The following is a 16,085-nucleotide window of genomic DNA, read 5'->3' on the forward strand; positions in this document are numbered from 1 at the left end:
GCAGATTAATGTGTCTATTAGACAATTCCCAAAGCAGAAGCCCCAAACTGGGGTGTGGGAGCAGAAGAGGCAGCAGAAAAAGCAACATGATTTGGTCAAGACCAGTGTTCCCCCAACTTCAGTCTTCTGTATACTACTTTTATGACTTCTGCCACATGCTTAACACCTATACTGCTATCTTAATATTTTTCTTTAAATAAACTTCCTTTTTTAAAACTTCGGCATGGTTCTAAGCAATAATACCCTTGAAAGCACTGATTTTTATGTGAAAATTATATTTTTCTAAAACACATTAAAAGAAATCCAAGGCTACCAAAGTTAAAAAATGTTCAGCCATATACCACCTGAAATTATTTCATACGCCACCAGTGGCCTACCCACCATCCTTGGGAAAACACTAGCTCAGACACAAGTCATCAGGGACCTGTTTCATGAGGGTGAGGCATTTCTAAGAGCCTAATCTCTGTGCCATGGGCCTCTTGAATCCATCCCTTTCTTCCACATCAGCAATTTGCATTCTTTTCTCAGAAAAAAATCTCTATCCATCTGGGTCAAGCTGTACGGGAGAGAAAGATGGAGAGGCGAGGTCCTGACTGCCAGGGTACCTGGAGAGATGCTGCTTACACACCAGGCATCTCGGGCTGACCAGGTGAAGGCTCTCCTCTATAGCAGTCTGGTCACAGAGGGGCCTCAAATCCCCTCATCAGGGCTCTAAGGAAAGATTCCTATAACTTGAGCTAACCAACAAACTCAGAAAGAGGCTAAGTTGCTGTCTTCCTCCTCCCTTTCTTCCCCTCACTCCACCCCCACTCCCATAGCCCCCTTCCAAATCTGAGCTGGGCTTAGCATAAGAGGAGCATGACTCATAGAAACCAAAGACTGAGCTGGAGAGGTCAGGCTGCCAGGATTCCTCCCCAGCTGACGATGAGCAGACCTAGCAGCTCGGTCCTCAGCTCACGGCAGACTCAGGAGTCTGAAGGCTTTGGGCCTTTAGAAACCACAGGGTGACAAACATTCCCGAAGGGAAGGTCAGAAGACCAGAAAATGGCAAAGAGCTGGGATGAAGGAAAGAAGACTGTGTTCAGTCAACTGCAGTGGGGTTAAAATCCTGCCTCCCCTAATGTCTTGTCCAAAACTCTATTAGGCCCTAAGTGCCTGCCTTCATAGTAAAAGAAGAAGAAGAAGAAGAAGAAGAAGAAGAAGAAATGTTTATAGAGAAATAACTATGCGCCACGTACTGTGCTGAGTGCTTTTCATGTATTATTTCATTTTCACAAAGACCTTATGAGGCAAGTACTCTTATAGAACTCATTTAAGAAATAAGGAAACTGGAATCAGAGAGGTGAAATAAATTGCCCAAGATCTCCCTGTAAGTGTGACAGCCTGGATTTAAGCCTAGGCATCTGGTTCCAGAGCCCAAATTCTTAACCATTCTGCTTGTCTTACTCACAACACCTTCTGAAGAATGTTGACATTAGATACCATTGGCTGGACCAGACATAGGTCTCCAAATCAGGGCAAAAAACCCATAGGTTGGCCAGAAGCCTAGATGGTGGCCTGAACTATCTGCCAAACATGGAAGATAGTGACTAATAGAATCACTCAGATCGTCGCTCCTGTGGAATCTGGACATGAGACATGGAGAGGAGGTTCCTCAGTCAGTAATGGGGGCAGAAGCAGACACAAAGAGATAGAGACAGAGTTAGACAGAGAGAGACAGAGAGATATGAGGCAGAAGTCATGAGGCAGTGTAAGAGCCTTGAGTGAAGCAGAAGCTATGAAATACAGTGAAAATAGAGGGACATTATTGGTGGCAGCAAGAACAGGAGCTTCTTAATCGAAGAGCAGAGGAATTACAAGTCAGTCATTTTAACTTCTCTTTTGCCAATATCCTCCCCTTCTGACACCATTGTCCATCCATCATACCCATCTTGCAAATCTCCAAGGCTCAAAGCAATCCACTTATCTACCTTCTCTGCTCCTACCCCAGGACCACTAAGCGCTGCTTGGAGAAAACACCCCAACCTTGCAGATGGGAAGCATGATAAATTCATGGTCTCGACCTCCACTGGGCACTCATTATGTCTGGGCAACCTTTCTTTGAGCCCCTGTTGGGTTCTCGCTTCCTTCCATTCTCTCCAGTGGCTCTCTGAGCACCATGGCCTCCACTTGCATCCACAAGCTTCTAGTCCTGCCACATCCCACTCACCCAACTTCACAGAAAAAGAGAAGCCATAGGCAGTAATGTTCCATAAGGAAATCTGGAGGCTCACTCACCACATCCATGCTTTCCTCCTTCCCTCTCTGACTCCTCCTGCCTGAGACTGACCTTCTCACCTGTGCTCTGCATTCCATCTCCTCCCACCATCTCAGGGACCTCAATCCTCAATCACTCATTTTCCCACCTGTATCTCCCATCATTCCCTCTCTACTATCGGCCTCCTCCCTCTCAGCACTGAAGTATACCCTCCCTTCCCCCATAGCCCTCAGTTATCTGCTAGCACTTCCTTTTCACAGATAAACTTATGGAAAGAGCTGTCTACACTTGCTACCTCCATTTCCTCACTCACACTCTTCAACTCAATGTTGTCTGACATCCAGTCCTACCGCTCCACTGAAACTTGTCACCAACCACCTTCTCGCAGCAAAATCCCATTGTGGTTTCTCAGATCTCCTCTTATATCGTCCTCTCCAAAGCATCGCCACCATTGGCCACAGCCACCATCTTGAAACATTCTTTTATCTTGGCTTCTGTGATGCTGTGCCCTCCCCCTCGCTTTTCTCCTGCTTCTCTGGCTGCTGCTCAGCCTCTTCATTGGTCTCTTTTACCTCTGTCCACCCCACAAATGTTGAGGGTGCTCAGGGCTCACTGCTAAGCCTTCTTTTCTTCCCTACGAATTCTCCCTGCACAATCTCCCAAGGTTTCAATGAGCTGATGGCTCTCAAATATATATATTTCTAGCCCAATATTTCTAGAAATATATATTTATAGCTCCTGAGCCTCAGACTCATATAGCCAATTTCCACTTGAGTGTCTCACAGGCAACCTAGAGTTGGCACGCTCAGAACTCATCATCATTCCTATGAAGCCTATTCCTCCTCCCTGTTGCCTGTAATAATAGTTAATATTTACTGAACATTTTTATGCTCCAGACATACTTCAAAGCATTTTATGCACTATTTCACTTAATCATTATAAGGAAGGTAATATTAATATCCTCATTTTACAGGTAAGGAAACTGAAGGACAGAGAGGTTAAGGAACTTGTCCAAGGTCACACAGCTAATCGGTGGCAGAGCCATTGCTCTTAACCATCACACTATACTCTTATCACTGCTATCCAGTTGTCCTGACTTCCCTTTACTGTCCATATCTGTTTATTCAGATAATCTGCCTACCTTCTAAATGTGCCTCAGATCCATCCATCTCTCTCCAGTTCCATGACAACTATCTTAACCAGGTCACTATGATTTCTCACCTGGACTCCCAGCTTCCAGTGTCATCTCTTCCCAATCCATCTTCCATGCTGGTTCCACAGTAAGGTTTCTGAAAGGCAAGTCTGACCCAAATGGCAAACCGTTCCATAGCTCCCCACTGCCCTCGGGATAATAACATCCACATAGCATCCATGGTCCTTCATGATCTACCCTCTGCCTGTGTCTCTAAGCTCGGATCTTCCCACTCCCCTCTACTTCCAAACTTCCTTCCTTCCATGTGCCTTCACCTGGCTCACATCTACTTACCCTTCAGTTCTCTGTTCAGCTGAGTGACTGCTCCTCTAGGAAGCTTACCTTGACTCCCAAAGTCTAGCTCAGGTGCCATTCCTTTATTACCTTATACTCATCCTTGTCAGAGCACTTCTAGTGCCCTAATTATTTTCTTCTCCTACTAGACTGTAAATTCTGTGAGACCAGGACATTGTCTTGCTCACTTCTGTACCCCACCTAAGCTTAGCACAGTTTGGTGAATGCCATGCATACATAAGCCATGCCCGATCTCTCTCTTCCCTCTCCTTTCTCCAGGCCACACTCAGTGGTGTGCAGAATCACCCTTAGGAGGCTGAGACCCGGGGCCAGCTGCCTGACATAGATCCTGTGCTCAAAGGCCAAAGACGTGTTTCCTGGGCTATCAGGCCAGATCTTCCTTCCCAGAAGTAGGGCCAAGAGCCAGTGTCCTCCCTTCACTCCATTTCCTGGACTTGCTTTGCATTACGAATTTCATTTATCCTTTGGCTTTTAGAACTAGAGTCTAGCTATGTCTTAGTTACTGATTCTTTTAATAGCCTTGTGAGATCGATGGGAATGCAAAGGAAATAACAATGATGACTCACGCAGCCTATGTCTCCTCCCTGTCCCACTCTGCACAAAATCCAGTCCCACCACTGGCAACTCGTGTCAGTCCAGAGGAGGCAGCTGCAGTGCCTTGATTATCTGAGGAATCATGCATGGGAGGAGAAGAGACCTCATGTGAGATGCCAGTCAGACTTCATGGTCAAATGCCCTGTTAGGCTTTGAGCCCATGGAACACAGACAGAAGGAAACGGGTAGAAAAGAATGGGAACTTCCAAGGAGAAAGGTGCTCTGGCTGGGAAATGGTGCAGAATGGAGCAGGTTGCCTTAAAATTATCATGTAAAAGGAAACAGGGATAGCTGAAACTCAGGTGGGCTTCCTTAAGCCTGCTCATGCAATCCCTTTCTTCCAGAACTTTCTCAGATAGAAGCAAGTCATGTCATGTTATATCACAGTGGGCAAGTGGGCTGTGATGGTCACTAGTGCTGCTCTCCAAATATTCCCAGTTCTTTGCCTTTGGGGTACAAGGTAAGATAGCACTTTTAGCCCATTATGGTAGGTCCATATGATGAGTTCTGCCCAATGGCACAGAAGTAAAATATGTCACTTCCAGGCTGAAACATTTCATCATAGATGTGTAGCAAGAGCATGGAATTGGCCTCTGTTGTTAGGAGCCACTAAGATCCTGCGTTGTCTGTTACTGCAGCACAACCTAGCTCATTCTGACTGATACATAACCTAAATCTTCCCTTTGGGGTTTGTCATTATCAGGGAAGGGAAACCACAACAACAGGACTGAAAAGAAAGACAGTTATTTATCAAAATGACCACAAAAAATACTTAGCATATTGGTAATATGTTATTAGCAATGTTCTAAATCATTATTTGAGTGGTGGGTTCTTGGCATGTTTGTTATATTATTAAACTGATAAATTGAGGGTGAAATACCTTACCACAAGTGTGATGATCTTGGAATACAACCAGAAAATTTTCCCAGAAAATTTTGGGCAACCAGCATCTGCATTGAGTCCATCAGTACCCATTTGCATCACTGATGCAAACTCCCACCCTCAGGCCCTGGAAACACTGAGCTGTGAAGTGATCCTCAGTCTGAACCGACTCTGCCCAGAACCAACTGGTCAGTGGCCAAGACTCATTCTTTTTATTTTCAGTTTTCCACCCCTCCCTCCCCCTCTAATAAGCTACCCAGGTGACAGGATGTGCACTTAGATAGCAATTATCCTTAGCCACAGATTGCTACTTTGGATTACGAACATTTGGTTTAATAAATGTGCAACCAGTACAGGTTTTCACATTTCCCAAGGCTGGAAACCATTTTGACAGGGTAAAAGGTCCTTCCAACCACTAAGGCCACTCATTGCTGCTGACCTCTTCCAAGAAGCAAAACAGGAGGAGGCCCCGAGAGGGTGCTGCTATTGTTTTTGTTTTCTAATTAAAAACCATTAGCAAAACGTTCATCCCTATCAGAAAAGAAAATATTGGCAAGGACATGTTAGAGACCCTAAAGGACCCCCAGGACTACTGATATAGGAGGTCCAGAAAGAGATGCCTCAGTGGTGTGCGTGGTTAGGATGTGTGTGTGTTTATGAATATGTGGGTGTGCATGTGTGTGTAGGCATGTGTGTCCATTACCAAAGAGCTCTCCTGAAAAACAAAACCGGTCCTGCCAGTTAAATCTTTACAAAACAGCTGGAGGTGCACCCTAAAAGAACTCCAAGCTAAGGCTCCTCTCAGTTATCATGAGGTATGTCTTGACAAACTCAAGGATTCTGAGGTTCAATGTCAGTTAAGAATGGACACCATCTATCTACCCACATGTTCAAGCCAAAAACCTAGCAGTCATCCTTTTTTTTTTTTATAGAACAAGGGAAACATTTATTAAAAATATTTAACTAATACATTATACTTTAACCCATATTTATAGTAAAGGATTCTTACAAGGAAGAATAAACGGTTTTATGATACAATTAGTATAAGAAATATCCACGTGGGGAACTTCTTTGTAGTGTAAAAACACCATACATCTGAAATGACCATCTGCATATAAAAGCTACCAATGATGCTTCTGTGCACAATGATTGATTAAAAAATTCAACACAAACAGAATCCAAAATATACAATTAATGCAAGCTATCCACAGCTAGCCCAATAATCATCAATGATGAGGAAACACTGGAGCAGGCTTAGTTCCACTTTGTCTGAAGTTACACATAGTAAGATTGACTTGTATCAATGGCTCTGAGATGGCTTTTATGAAGACAGTACATAAAAGCTGTTCTCTCCTTATCCGGTAAGCTTCACAGACTGTATAACTCCATCAGAAATGCACTTTGATACTGTAGCTGTCGCCAAAGCAACATGTAGTGTTTACAGCGGCCATGGCAAGTCGCTAAAGTCAACAGGACCACCGAGCCCAGCATCTGCTTCCAAGAGGCTCATTATGACAGCCATTGCTGCTTCATCATTACTGGGACTGCTTGAGCCTTGATCATTGTCTATCATATCTATGCCTATGTGAGGGTTCTCACCAAGAATAGAAGAGCTATCAGAATATGGATAACCTGGGTTCTCCTGAGCCTGCCCTGGTAGTAGGCCACTGGAAGGAATGTCTGGAGTCCCTCCATTTAAAATCTTCTTGCCTCCTGGAGAAGAGGCATCAGGGGGAGGTGTACTTGTGATGTTCAGTGGGCTGGAGCCACAGCTGGAAGGCGATGACCCTCTTATCCTGTGGATTTCCATGATTTCCTCAGCAATCATTCGACCTATTTTTCCTGCCCCAGCCCTGGCTCCCCCTGGAATCCCTGGAACAGTGGGGTGGGTCCTCTTTGGGCCACCTTCTCCAGAGGGCAGCGTGCTGTCCATGCTGCGGGGGGATGCTGTGGGCTGAGGGAAGCTTGGGTCCCCGCCTTCCAGGACGTTGGCTAAAACAACGGTGTTGGTGGAGACAATGTATTCTACTTCCTTGGTCCAAGGGTTCATGAAACTGAACCACCGACTCCGTAGTGTGATGAAAGAACCATCTTTGATTTTAAACTTATAGCAATTAGTCGTAATCTTTTCTCTTGTCTGTAAAACTTGCCTATGACATTCTGCGAGATGTCCTATGTCATCTTGGTGAAAATATTCATAACATGAGGTGCCTAGAAGTTCTTGTGGTAAATATGCCAAAATAGCTGTTGCCCTCTGGTCTACAAAAACAAACTTCCCATCTATTGCATGCCGAGAGACATATTCCATAGATTTCACCCTGATTTCCCCATTCGCCGGTTGTGGAACCATGTGAGAGTGCAGTCATCCGATGGCGACCAGGCAGCTGAGATTACACCCCTCGTTGTCTGGTTCGTTGTCTTCATCCAGCCCCATTTTTGTGGGCGGCCAACTTTTCAAATAGCCTGTGCTGTGGATTGTGCAGAAGCTTTTTCGATCTGCTTTTTTCTTTGAGCAGGTGGAGGGGAAATCCTTGTCTTCAACCTTTACGGAAGGCCTGTTACACTTCATCCTACAGAAGAAAGAACGCCGTGCTCCAGAACATAATCGAGATGGCCCAGGGGTTATATCTGTTTTAACTGGAAGTCCAGTTTTTGCATCTATGAGCCGCTCCCGGGGTGCAGTGTCAGAGGAGGAGAGCTGCTCCTTGACTTTGGCGATATCTTTAGGATGCAGGTAGTCAAATAAACTCTGACCAATCAGATCATTCTGGCTGTAGTTGAGGATCTTGAAGACAGACTCTGACACAAAGAGGATCTTCCCTCGGTCACATCCTACGACAAACAAAAATCCATCTGCTGCCCTGAGAATAAGGTGTTTCAATTCATCATCTGAGAGAAAAGTCGGTTTGTAGTTTGCTTCTGTGTATGGATTGGTGGCACCTCGTAATGTTTTCATGTGCTGAACAGCCATCCTCAGCACGGTAAGTTTATCTAATTTCCTGGACATCGCGTTGCACGTTGGTACCAAAGAAGCCAGTTCATCAATAAAACTGTTCATTTTATCCCGACGCCTCTTTTCAATCTGGCTGTGAGCTTCCCTTGCATTTTTGATCCTTCCTTGGTGCTCTGTGTATTCTAACCTTCCATGAGGGTCGTCTTTGTCTGTGTCCATGCTTTCTTGGTAGTCCGTGGAGCTGCCCTTGCGTTTCCGGTTGCAATCCATGCCACCGGTGCCCAGGGGGCTGGAGAGGAGGTCGGTGGCACCTGGGGACATGAAGTCGCTGATAGTTGAAGAAATGTCCATTCTCTGTTCGGCCATTGGAGTCTGGAATAGGTACAAGGAGGCACAGAGGCACGTTTATTTCTACGTGCTCTTCTAAGGTGGAGGACGACCAGGGTGGCTCTTGCAAGGGACTCCAACTGCAAACCCAGTTGAAGGTGGCCGTGCACTGCCCGCTGTCGGGGTCCAGCTCCAAGTGACGTGACTGGGGCTGTCACTCCCACTCTCTGGGCCCGAGTTTCCTCACCTGAAGTTACGGTTCTTAAACCCCAGATCCACCTTGGGAGAAGCAAGAGGCCACTGGACTTGTTGGTCACCTCAAAGCAATTTTCATGTTTTGTCGCTTCCTTTCAGGCAGTCAACTTCTTCCAGAAACCAATGAAGGCCTAGCATTCCACATTTGAAAAGTTAAGCTTGGGTCCAAAAGCATGCACTCTAGCCAGCACCACCGTGGCTCGCCGGGAGCGCCCGCACCCGCGCCCCCACTCGGATCCCGCGGCGGCGGTGGCGGTGAGTCCGGGGCGGGTAAACAGGCACCTCCGTCCCTAGCAGTCATCCTTGACTCTCTTATACTCCTTACTTTCCACATCCAATCCATCAGAAAATCTTGTCTGCTTTACTCCAAAATATACCTCAAATCCCTCCACTTCTCCCAACCTTTACTTCCATCAGTGTGGGTCAAGTCACTATCACCTCTGACCCAGACCAAGCCTCCTCAATGGTCTCTCTGTTTCCACCCTTGCTTCCCCACGGTCCATTCTCTACACAGCACTTAGGGGAATCTTTTAAAAATATAAATCACATCTTATGCCCCTTTTTCCTGTCACAGCAATTATGGAGGCACGTATTCAAAATGGAACTTCCAGATAATTCCCTGGCGGTCCAGTAGTTAGAACTCTGTGCTTTCACTGCCAAGGGCAAGGGTTCAATACCCGGTTTGGGAACTAAGATTCCGCAAGCCGTGCGGCGTGGCCAAAATAAACAAAAAGCCAAAATGGAACCTCCACCAGCCTGGATCACTGTGACTATGATGAACAGAGCCCTCTCCCCTGGATCCACCTTGCATAGTTCCCATAAGTGAGGATTTTATACTGTCTGTTACTTCATCATAACTTAGCCTATCCTGACTGATACATTGAAGTCATGTATATTTCTGGGGAAAGCATTATGGCTTCATCTGATTCCTAAAGAAATCTGGGACCCCAAAGGTTCTCTCAATAATTGTCCTCGAAGGACAGGGGAGCTGGCTGAGTGGGCACAATGCTCAGAGGGTACCATGAACAGACTTGGTTACATATACCTCAGGCAGGGGCATCACATGGATGAAGTAAGTCAAGCAGGCAGATTGCTCAGCAGTCAGGCAATCTGTACCTAGACCAGGATAGAGGACAGGACCTTGGTCCAGTTGGGGTGGGCTGGTGGGCCAGGACTGGAGTACAAAGTAGGGTGACTGCGCAGAATTTGGGAGTAGGAATCAACATGGTAGGGGTGGCAGGGTTGGGGGAAGGAGAGGAGGGGAAGAGGAAACAACTTAGAGGCAACATGGATCTCCAAGGGCCACTCTTGGAGGTACCCGATCTTACAACAAATTGGCAGCAAGAATGCCCAAGGACCAATGCAGGACCCCAGTTGTTGTTACAGGTTCTCCAGCTCCTGGATCTGCTGAAGCTGATGGGATATTCCCTGCATCACCCAGGACTGGCTCAGGGGCTGGTATGGTGAACCAAGTTGGCCACAGTGAACCTGCCTGGGAGCAGCTGGGGGAAGCAGAGGCGGGAGAAATGAGGAAAGGCTTGTACCATCAAAATAACGGCTGACAGTTATCTAGTGCTTTTCACATGCCAGGCACTGTGGCAAGTACATCACAGGCATGCTCTCTCCATAATCCTTACACAAACCCCATAAAGTTAGGACTATTTTATCTCCACTTAGAGACATTAAGTAACTTGCCTATGATCATGCAGCTAGTAAATGTCAGAGCCCTGATTTGAAACTAGGATGTCTCCTCCACAACCTATGCCTTTAACCACTTTATTTTGTCTTCCTCCTACTCCTTGAATTTATGTACGTATTTATTTTCTTTTCTCCTAGTTTCTCATTCCACCCCAATTCCTGCCACTTGTTCAATTCCTTCTTCTCACACTCCTCTACTTGACATGACAAAAAAATTGAGTACACCTTGACTTGTCATCATTGCTAATTTTCTGGTCATTTAATTTCTGGCTCAATATCTCAGCATTTCAGCTTTCCATATATTGACAACTGACAGAGGACCCTTATCTACAACCACAGAGTCCACTGGACACCTCTGGGACCAGTATAAGAAAGCAGAGAAGCAGGAAGTCTTCTGGACAGGATGACTGTCACTGGTAAATGAGGCAGTACAGCTCTCTGTACATGGACAGCAAATCGGAGTCAAGGAATCAGGAACTTGGGAGTTCTAAACGCTCCTGGAGGGGGCTTGTGGAGATGAAAGTTTGTAGAAAGGAGGCCAAGGATTCCTTGGGAGTGTAGGCTTTGAGGTTTGGGAAACACGTGGTGTGGTGGTGGGGGCGGTCGGGGGAGAAGTCGTAGCATTGATTTTCTCTGATTATTTGAAAATATTTGGGACGGACCTTTCTACTGAGTCAGCTCTAAAGTCAGAGAAAAGAAAGAGCAGCGGGTTGTTCTTAGAGTAATGGGATTCTGATCTGGCTTTGCCACTTACTGGCTGCCCAGCATCGGGCAAGCCATGATAACTTCCCTGGTACTCAGTTTCTTCATCTGCAAAATGAGGACAAGAGTTTTATACTTTCCTCATAAGGATGATTTAGAGTGAGGATCAAATAACAATGATGTCTGCAAGGGACCTCAAACTCAATAACACTGATCCCCCCTTCCCTGAAGCTGCCCACGCTCCAGTGTTCTTTATCTTGATGCAGACCACCCCTCCCAACACTGTCACCTAGGCCAGAAATCCTGTTGCCTCCCTAACTGAATGCTGTCTCTAAAACCTCCTAATTTACTTTTGCACATGTGAATCTGTCCACTTCCTCTCCAGAGTCACCATTGCCACCCTCTGCCAAACCCCATCACTTCTCTCTCGGACTACAGTAATACCCCCCTCACTGGCTCTGCTCTTTGCCCAACCCCCTCCAGTCCGTCCTCTGCACAGCATCCAGAGGGAGCATTTTGAAATCAAAACCAGATCATGTTACTTCTCTGCTTCAGTGGCTTCATGTTGTTCTCAGGATAAAATCTTAGGACTTCTTCCAAACAGCCCACAAGATCCCGTGGGACTGGTCATCTTCATGCAGCTCTCCCTCATCTAATGCTGCTCTTTCTCTTATTCCCTTGTGCCTCAGCATCCTCACTCCCTTACAGTTCCTTGAACGCACCATGCTCCCTCCTGCCACAGAGCCTTCAGACACGGTGTTCTTGCTGCCTGGAAAACTCTTCCCAAACCCCCTCCAGCTCCAGGCACCTTCCCAATCATTTATTTATCCAGGAAAGATTTCCTTGCTCTCCCGATACTAGGTCAATTCTTTCTGTTAGTCACTTTCAATTTATTTTGGTGATTATTTGATTAATGTATGCCTCTTCCACTAGATCCTTAGGGCCCTGAAGGCAAGGGCTATGGCTGTCTTTGCTCACCATGGTGTCCCCAAGCACCTGACATGGTGCCTTGCATGTGGCAGGTGCTCAGTCAATATTTGTTGAGGGAGTAAATGAATGTGGACATCCTTGACAAATAGTAAAGAGCTGTGCAAAAATTAATCAGTCTTGCAGAAATGGACCAACTGATCTTAAAATTAATGTGGAAATCCAAGGGACCTGGAAGAGCCAAAACAATCTTGAAAATGAAAAACAAAGCTGGAGGAATAACACTTCCCAATTTCAAAATTTACTACAAAGATATAGTAATCAAAAGTGTGTTACTGGCATAAGGACACACACATAGATCAATGGAATAGAATTTACAGTCCAGAAATACACCTGTACATCTACGGTCAATTGGTTTCTGACAAGAGTGCCAATGCCATTCAATGAGGAAAGAATAGTCTCTTCAACAAAAGATCCTGGGACAACTGGATATCCACATGCAAAAGAATGAAATTGGACAATTACCTCCTCACACCATATACAAAAACTAACTCAAAATGGATCAAAGACCTAAATGTAAGAGCCCATCTATAAAACTCTTAGAAGGAAATATAAATGTAAATCTGAATACCTTTGGATTAGACAATAATTTCTTATATGTGACATCAAAAGGATGAGCAACTAAAGAAAAAATAGATAAATTGCATGTCACCAAACTTTTAAAACAATTTTGCATAAACAGACACTATCAAGAAAATTTAAAAGGCAACGCACAGAATGGGAGAAAATATTTATAAATCATATGTCAGATAAGGGATTAATACCCAGAAGAGATAACTACAACTCCAAAACAAAATAACAAACAACCCAATTCAAAAATGGGCAAAAGCCGTGAATAGACATTTCTCCAAAAAGTTATACAATGGCCACTAAGCACATGAAAAGGTGCTCAACATCATTAGTCATTAGGGAAATGCAAATCAAAACCATGATGAGATATCAATCACACCCACTAGGATGGCTACAATAAAAAATAACCATGGAAAATAACAAGGATGTGGAGAAATTGGATGTAGGGAAATAGCAAGGATGTACAGAAATTAGAACCCTGGTACATTGCTGGTGGAAATGTAAAATGGTGTATCCTTTGTGAAAAACAGTATGGCAGGTCCTTCAAATGCTAAACATAGAGTTACCACAAGACCCAGCAATTCCACTCCTAGGTTCATCCCCAAGAGAAATGAAAGTACGTGTTTATGCAAAATTTTGAACATGAATATTCACAGCAGCATTATTCATGATAACGAAAAGATAGAAATAACCCAAATGTCCTTCAACGTGAGTATATAAACAAACTGTGGTATAGCCATACAATAGCCATACAATGCATTGTTCTGCCATAAAAAGGAATGAAGCACGGATACATGCTATGACACAGATGAGCCTTGAAAACATCAAGCTAAGTGATAGAAGCCAGACACAAAAGGTCACATGTTGTATGATTCCATTTATATGAAATGTCCAGAATAGATAAATCTATAAAAACAGAAAGTAGATTAGTGGTTACCAGGAGCTGGAGGCGGGCGGGGATAGGGAATTGGGAGGTGACAGCTAAGGGAAGAATGGTTTCTTTGGGGGGTAATGAAAATGTTCTAAAATTGATTGTGGTGGTGGTTGTACAACTCCGTGAATATACTGAAAGTCACTGAATTGTACACTTTAAATGGGGGAATCATATGGTATGTGAATTATATCTCAATAAATCTGTTATTCAAAAAAAGGTGTTAACAGGGAAGGTGAGTTCTAAAGGTCAAAAATGAGCCAGTCACACTAAGACTTGCAGGATGAGTGTTCCAGCCAGAAGGAACAGCAAGCGCAAGGATCCTGAGGCATGAATGAGTTCGGTGAGGAACAGTAATGAGGCCAGTGCAGCTGGCCAGGGTGGTCAGGGTGAAAGTGGTGGGAGCCGAGGTCAGAGAGGATGGCAGGACAGATAGCCTTGCAGCTCATGGTAAGGAATGTGGAATCTATTCCGAGTATGATGAAGAGCCACAAGAGGTTTTGGAGCCAGAGAGTGACATATTTCACTGGCCCAAGCAAGTCACATGGCCACACCTAACCAGAAGGGGCTGAGGAGGTGCAGTCCTGCCATGTACCCAGAAGAAGGAGAGCCAGAACTGTCTGGAGAGTAGCACTAATGAAAACCACCCACGTATGTGTTCACATACACATGCAAACTTGAATGTAGTTTCCAGGTGGTCAAGTCTCTCCTCCAAGTCAATTCCTAGAGTAGGATTAAGACCCCACACTGGGTTGGTTCTCCAGCATCCGCTTTGCCTCAGGGAATGGATTCTTAACCTGGGGTCCACAGACCCCCAAGAGTTACATGAAGAGAGTTCAGGAGGTCTGTGAAAAAATTACCTCTTTATTTCCACTACCCTCTAATTGAAATGATGAGTGTAGACAACATACCACAGAAGTGTGAGCAGTATCCGTGACTTTATCAGTAGTAGAAATCACAGAGCTTTGCATATCATGCTACAGTTGCTGCAGGAATCTTGAAATTTCACTTACACTCATTCAAAATTACATTAATTATGAGACCTGCTGTTAGATCTTGTCATTTAAAATGTGTTCAAAGAAGCACATATATTACCATATCGCAATTTTAAAAAATATTTTATAACTGTATTTCAGTACAATTGTTTTCCTTTGTAAGTCTATCTATTTTATCTAATGCATTTAAAAATAATATTCTGAAAAAAGATTAAGAACTGCAACGAGTCCTAGAGGGTGACTCTCACATTAGGTCCCTGCCCTGTTTTCCTCTCAACTTGCCCTGTGTTGCCTCCCTGGTAGGTCTGCCAAGTCTCACATTCAAGTCTTAATCTATGACAGTACAGGAAATTAAATGAAGCAGAAAACTTGAAAGCAAGTTCTTGTTTTTTGGTAATAGTGTGAATTTCTTTGTTTTTTTTTTAATCGAAGTATAGTTGATTTACAACGTTTCAGGTGTACAACAAAGTGATTCAGATATATATATATATATATATATATATATTCTTTTTCAGATTCTTTTCCATTATAGGTTATTACAAGATATTGAATATAGTTCCCTGTGCTATACAGTATGTTCTTTTTTTTTTACATCTTTATTGGAGTATAATTGCTTTACAATGGTGTGTTAGTTTCTGCTTTATAACAAAATGAATCAGTTATACATATACATATGTTCCCATATCTCTTCCCTTTTGCGTCTCCCTCCCTCCCACCCTCCCTATCCCATCCCTCTAGGTGGTCACAAAGCACCCAGTTGATCTCCCTGTGCTATGTGGCTGTTTCCCACTAGCAATCTATTTTACGTTTGGTAGTGTATATATGTCCATGCCACTCTCTCCTTTGTCACAGCTTCCCCTTCCCCTTCCCCATACCCTCAAGTCCATTCTCTAGTAGGTCTGTGTCTTTATTCCTGTCTTACCCCTAGGTTCTTCATGACCTTTTTTTTCTTTTATTAGATTCCATATATATGTGTTAGCATATGGTATTTGTCTTTCTCTTTCTGACTTACTTCAGTCTATATGACAGACTCTAGGTCCATCCACCTCACTACAAATAGCTCAATTTCATTTCTTTTTATGGCTGTGTAATATTCCATTGTATATATGTGCCACATCTTCTTTATCCATTCATCTGATGATGGACACTTAGGTTGTTTCCATCTCCGGGCTATTGTAAATAGAGCTGCAATGGACATTTTGGTACATGACTCTTTTTGAATTTTGGTTTTCTCAGGGTATATGCCCAATAGTGGGATCGCTGGGTCATATGGTAGTTCTATTTGTAGTTTTTTAAGGAACCTCCATACTGTTCTCCATAGTGGCTGTACCAATTCACATTCCCACCAGCAGTGCAAGAGTGTTCCCTTTTCTCCACACCCTCCCCAGCATTTATTGTTTCTAGATTTTTTGATGATGGCCATTCTG

At 44.3% G+C, this 16,085-nt stretch overlaps 1 protein-coding gene and 1 long non-coding RNA gene across 2 annotated transcripts in view; both read right to left on the minus strand.

The window, feature by feature from the left end:
- LOC132513400 (uncharacterized) overlaps positions 1-16,085 on the minus strand; it is a 127,640-nt gene that overhangs the window by 92,880 nt on the left and 18,675 nt on the right. The window lies entirely within an intron of this gene.
- On the minus strand, positions 6,182-9,029 carry LOC132512918 (basic helix-loop-helix ARNT-like protein 1). The gene is given in 1 exon segment (XM_060136955.1): positions 6,182-9,029. A coding segment is annotated over 1 exon segment (1,881 nt). The 5' UTR covers positions 8,560-9,029; the 3' UTR covers positions 6,182-6,678.

This window comes from Lagenorhynchus albirostris, chromosome X (genome assembly GCF_949774975.1).
Source record: "Lagenorhynchus albirostris chromosome X, mLagAlb1.1, whole genome shotgun sequence".
Taxonomy (NCBI): Eukaryota; Metazoa; Chordata; class Mammalia; order Artiodactyla; family Delphinidae; genus Lagenorhynchus; species Lagenorhynchus albirostris.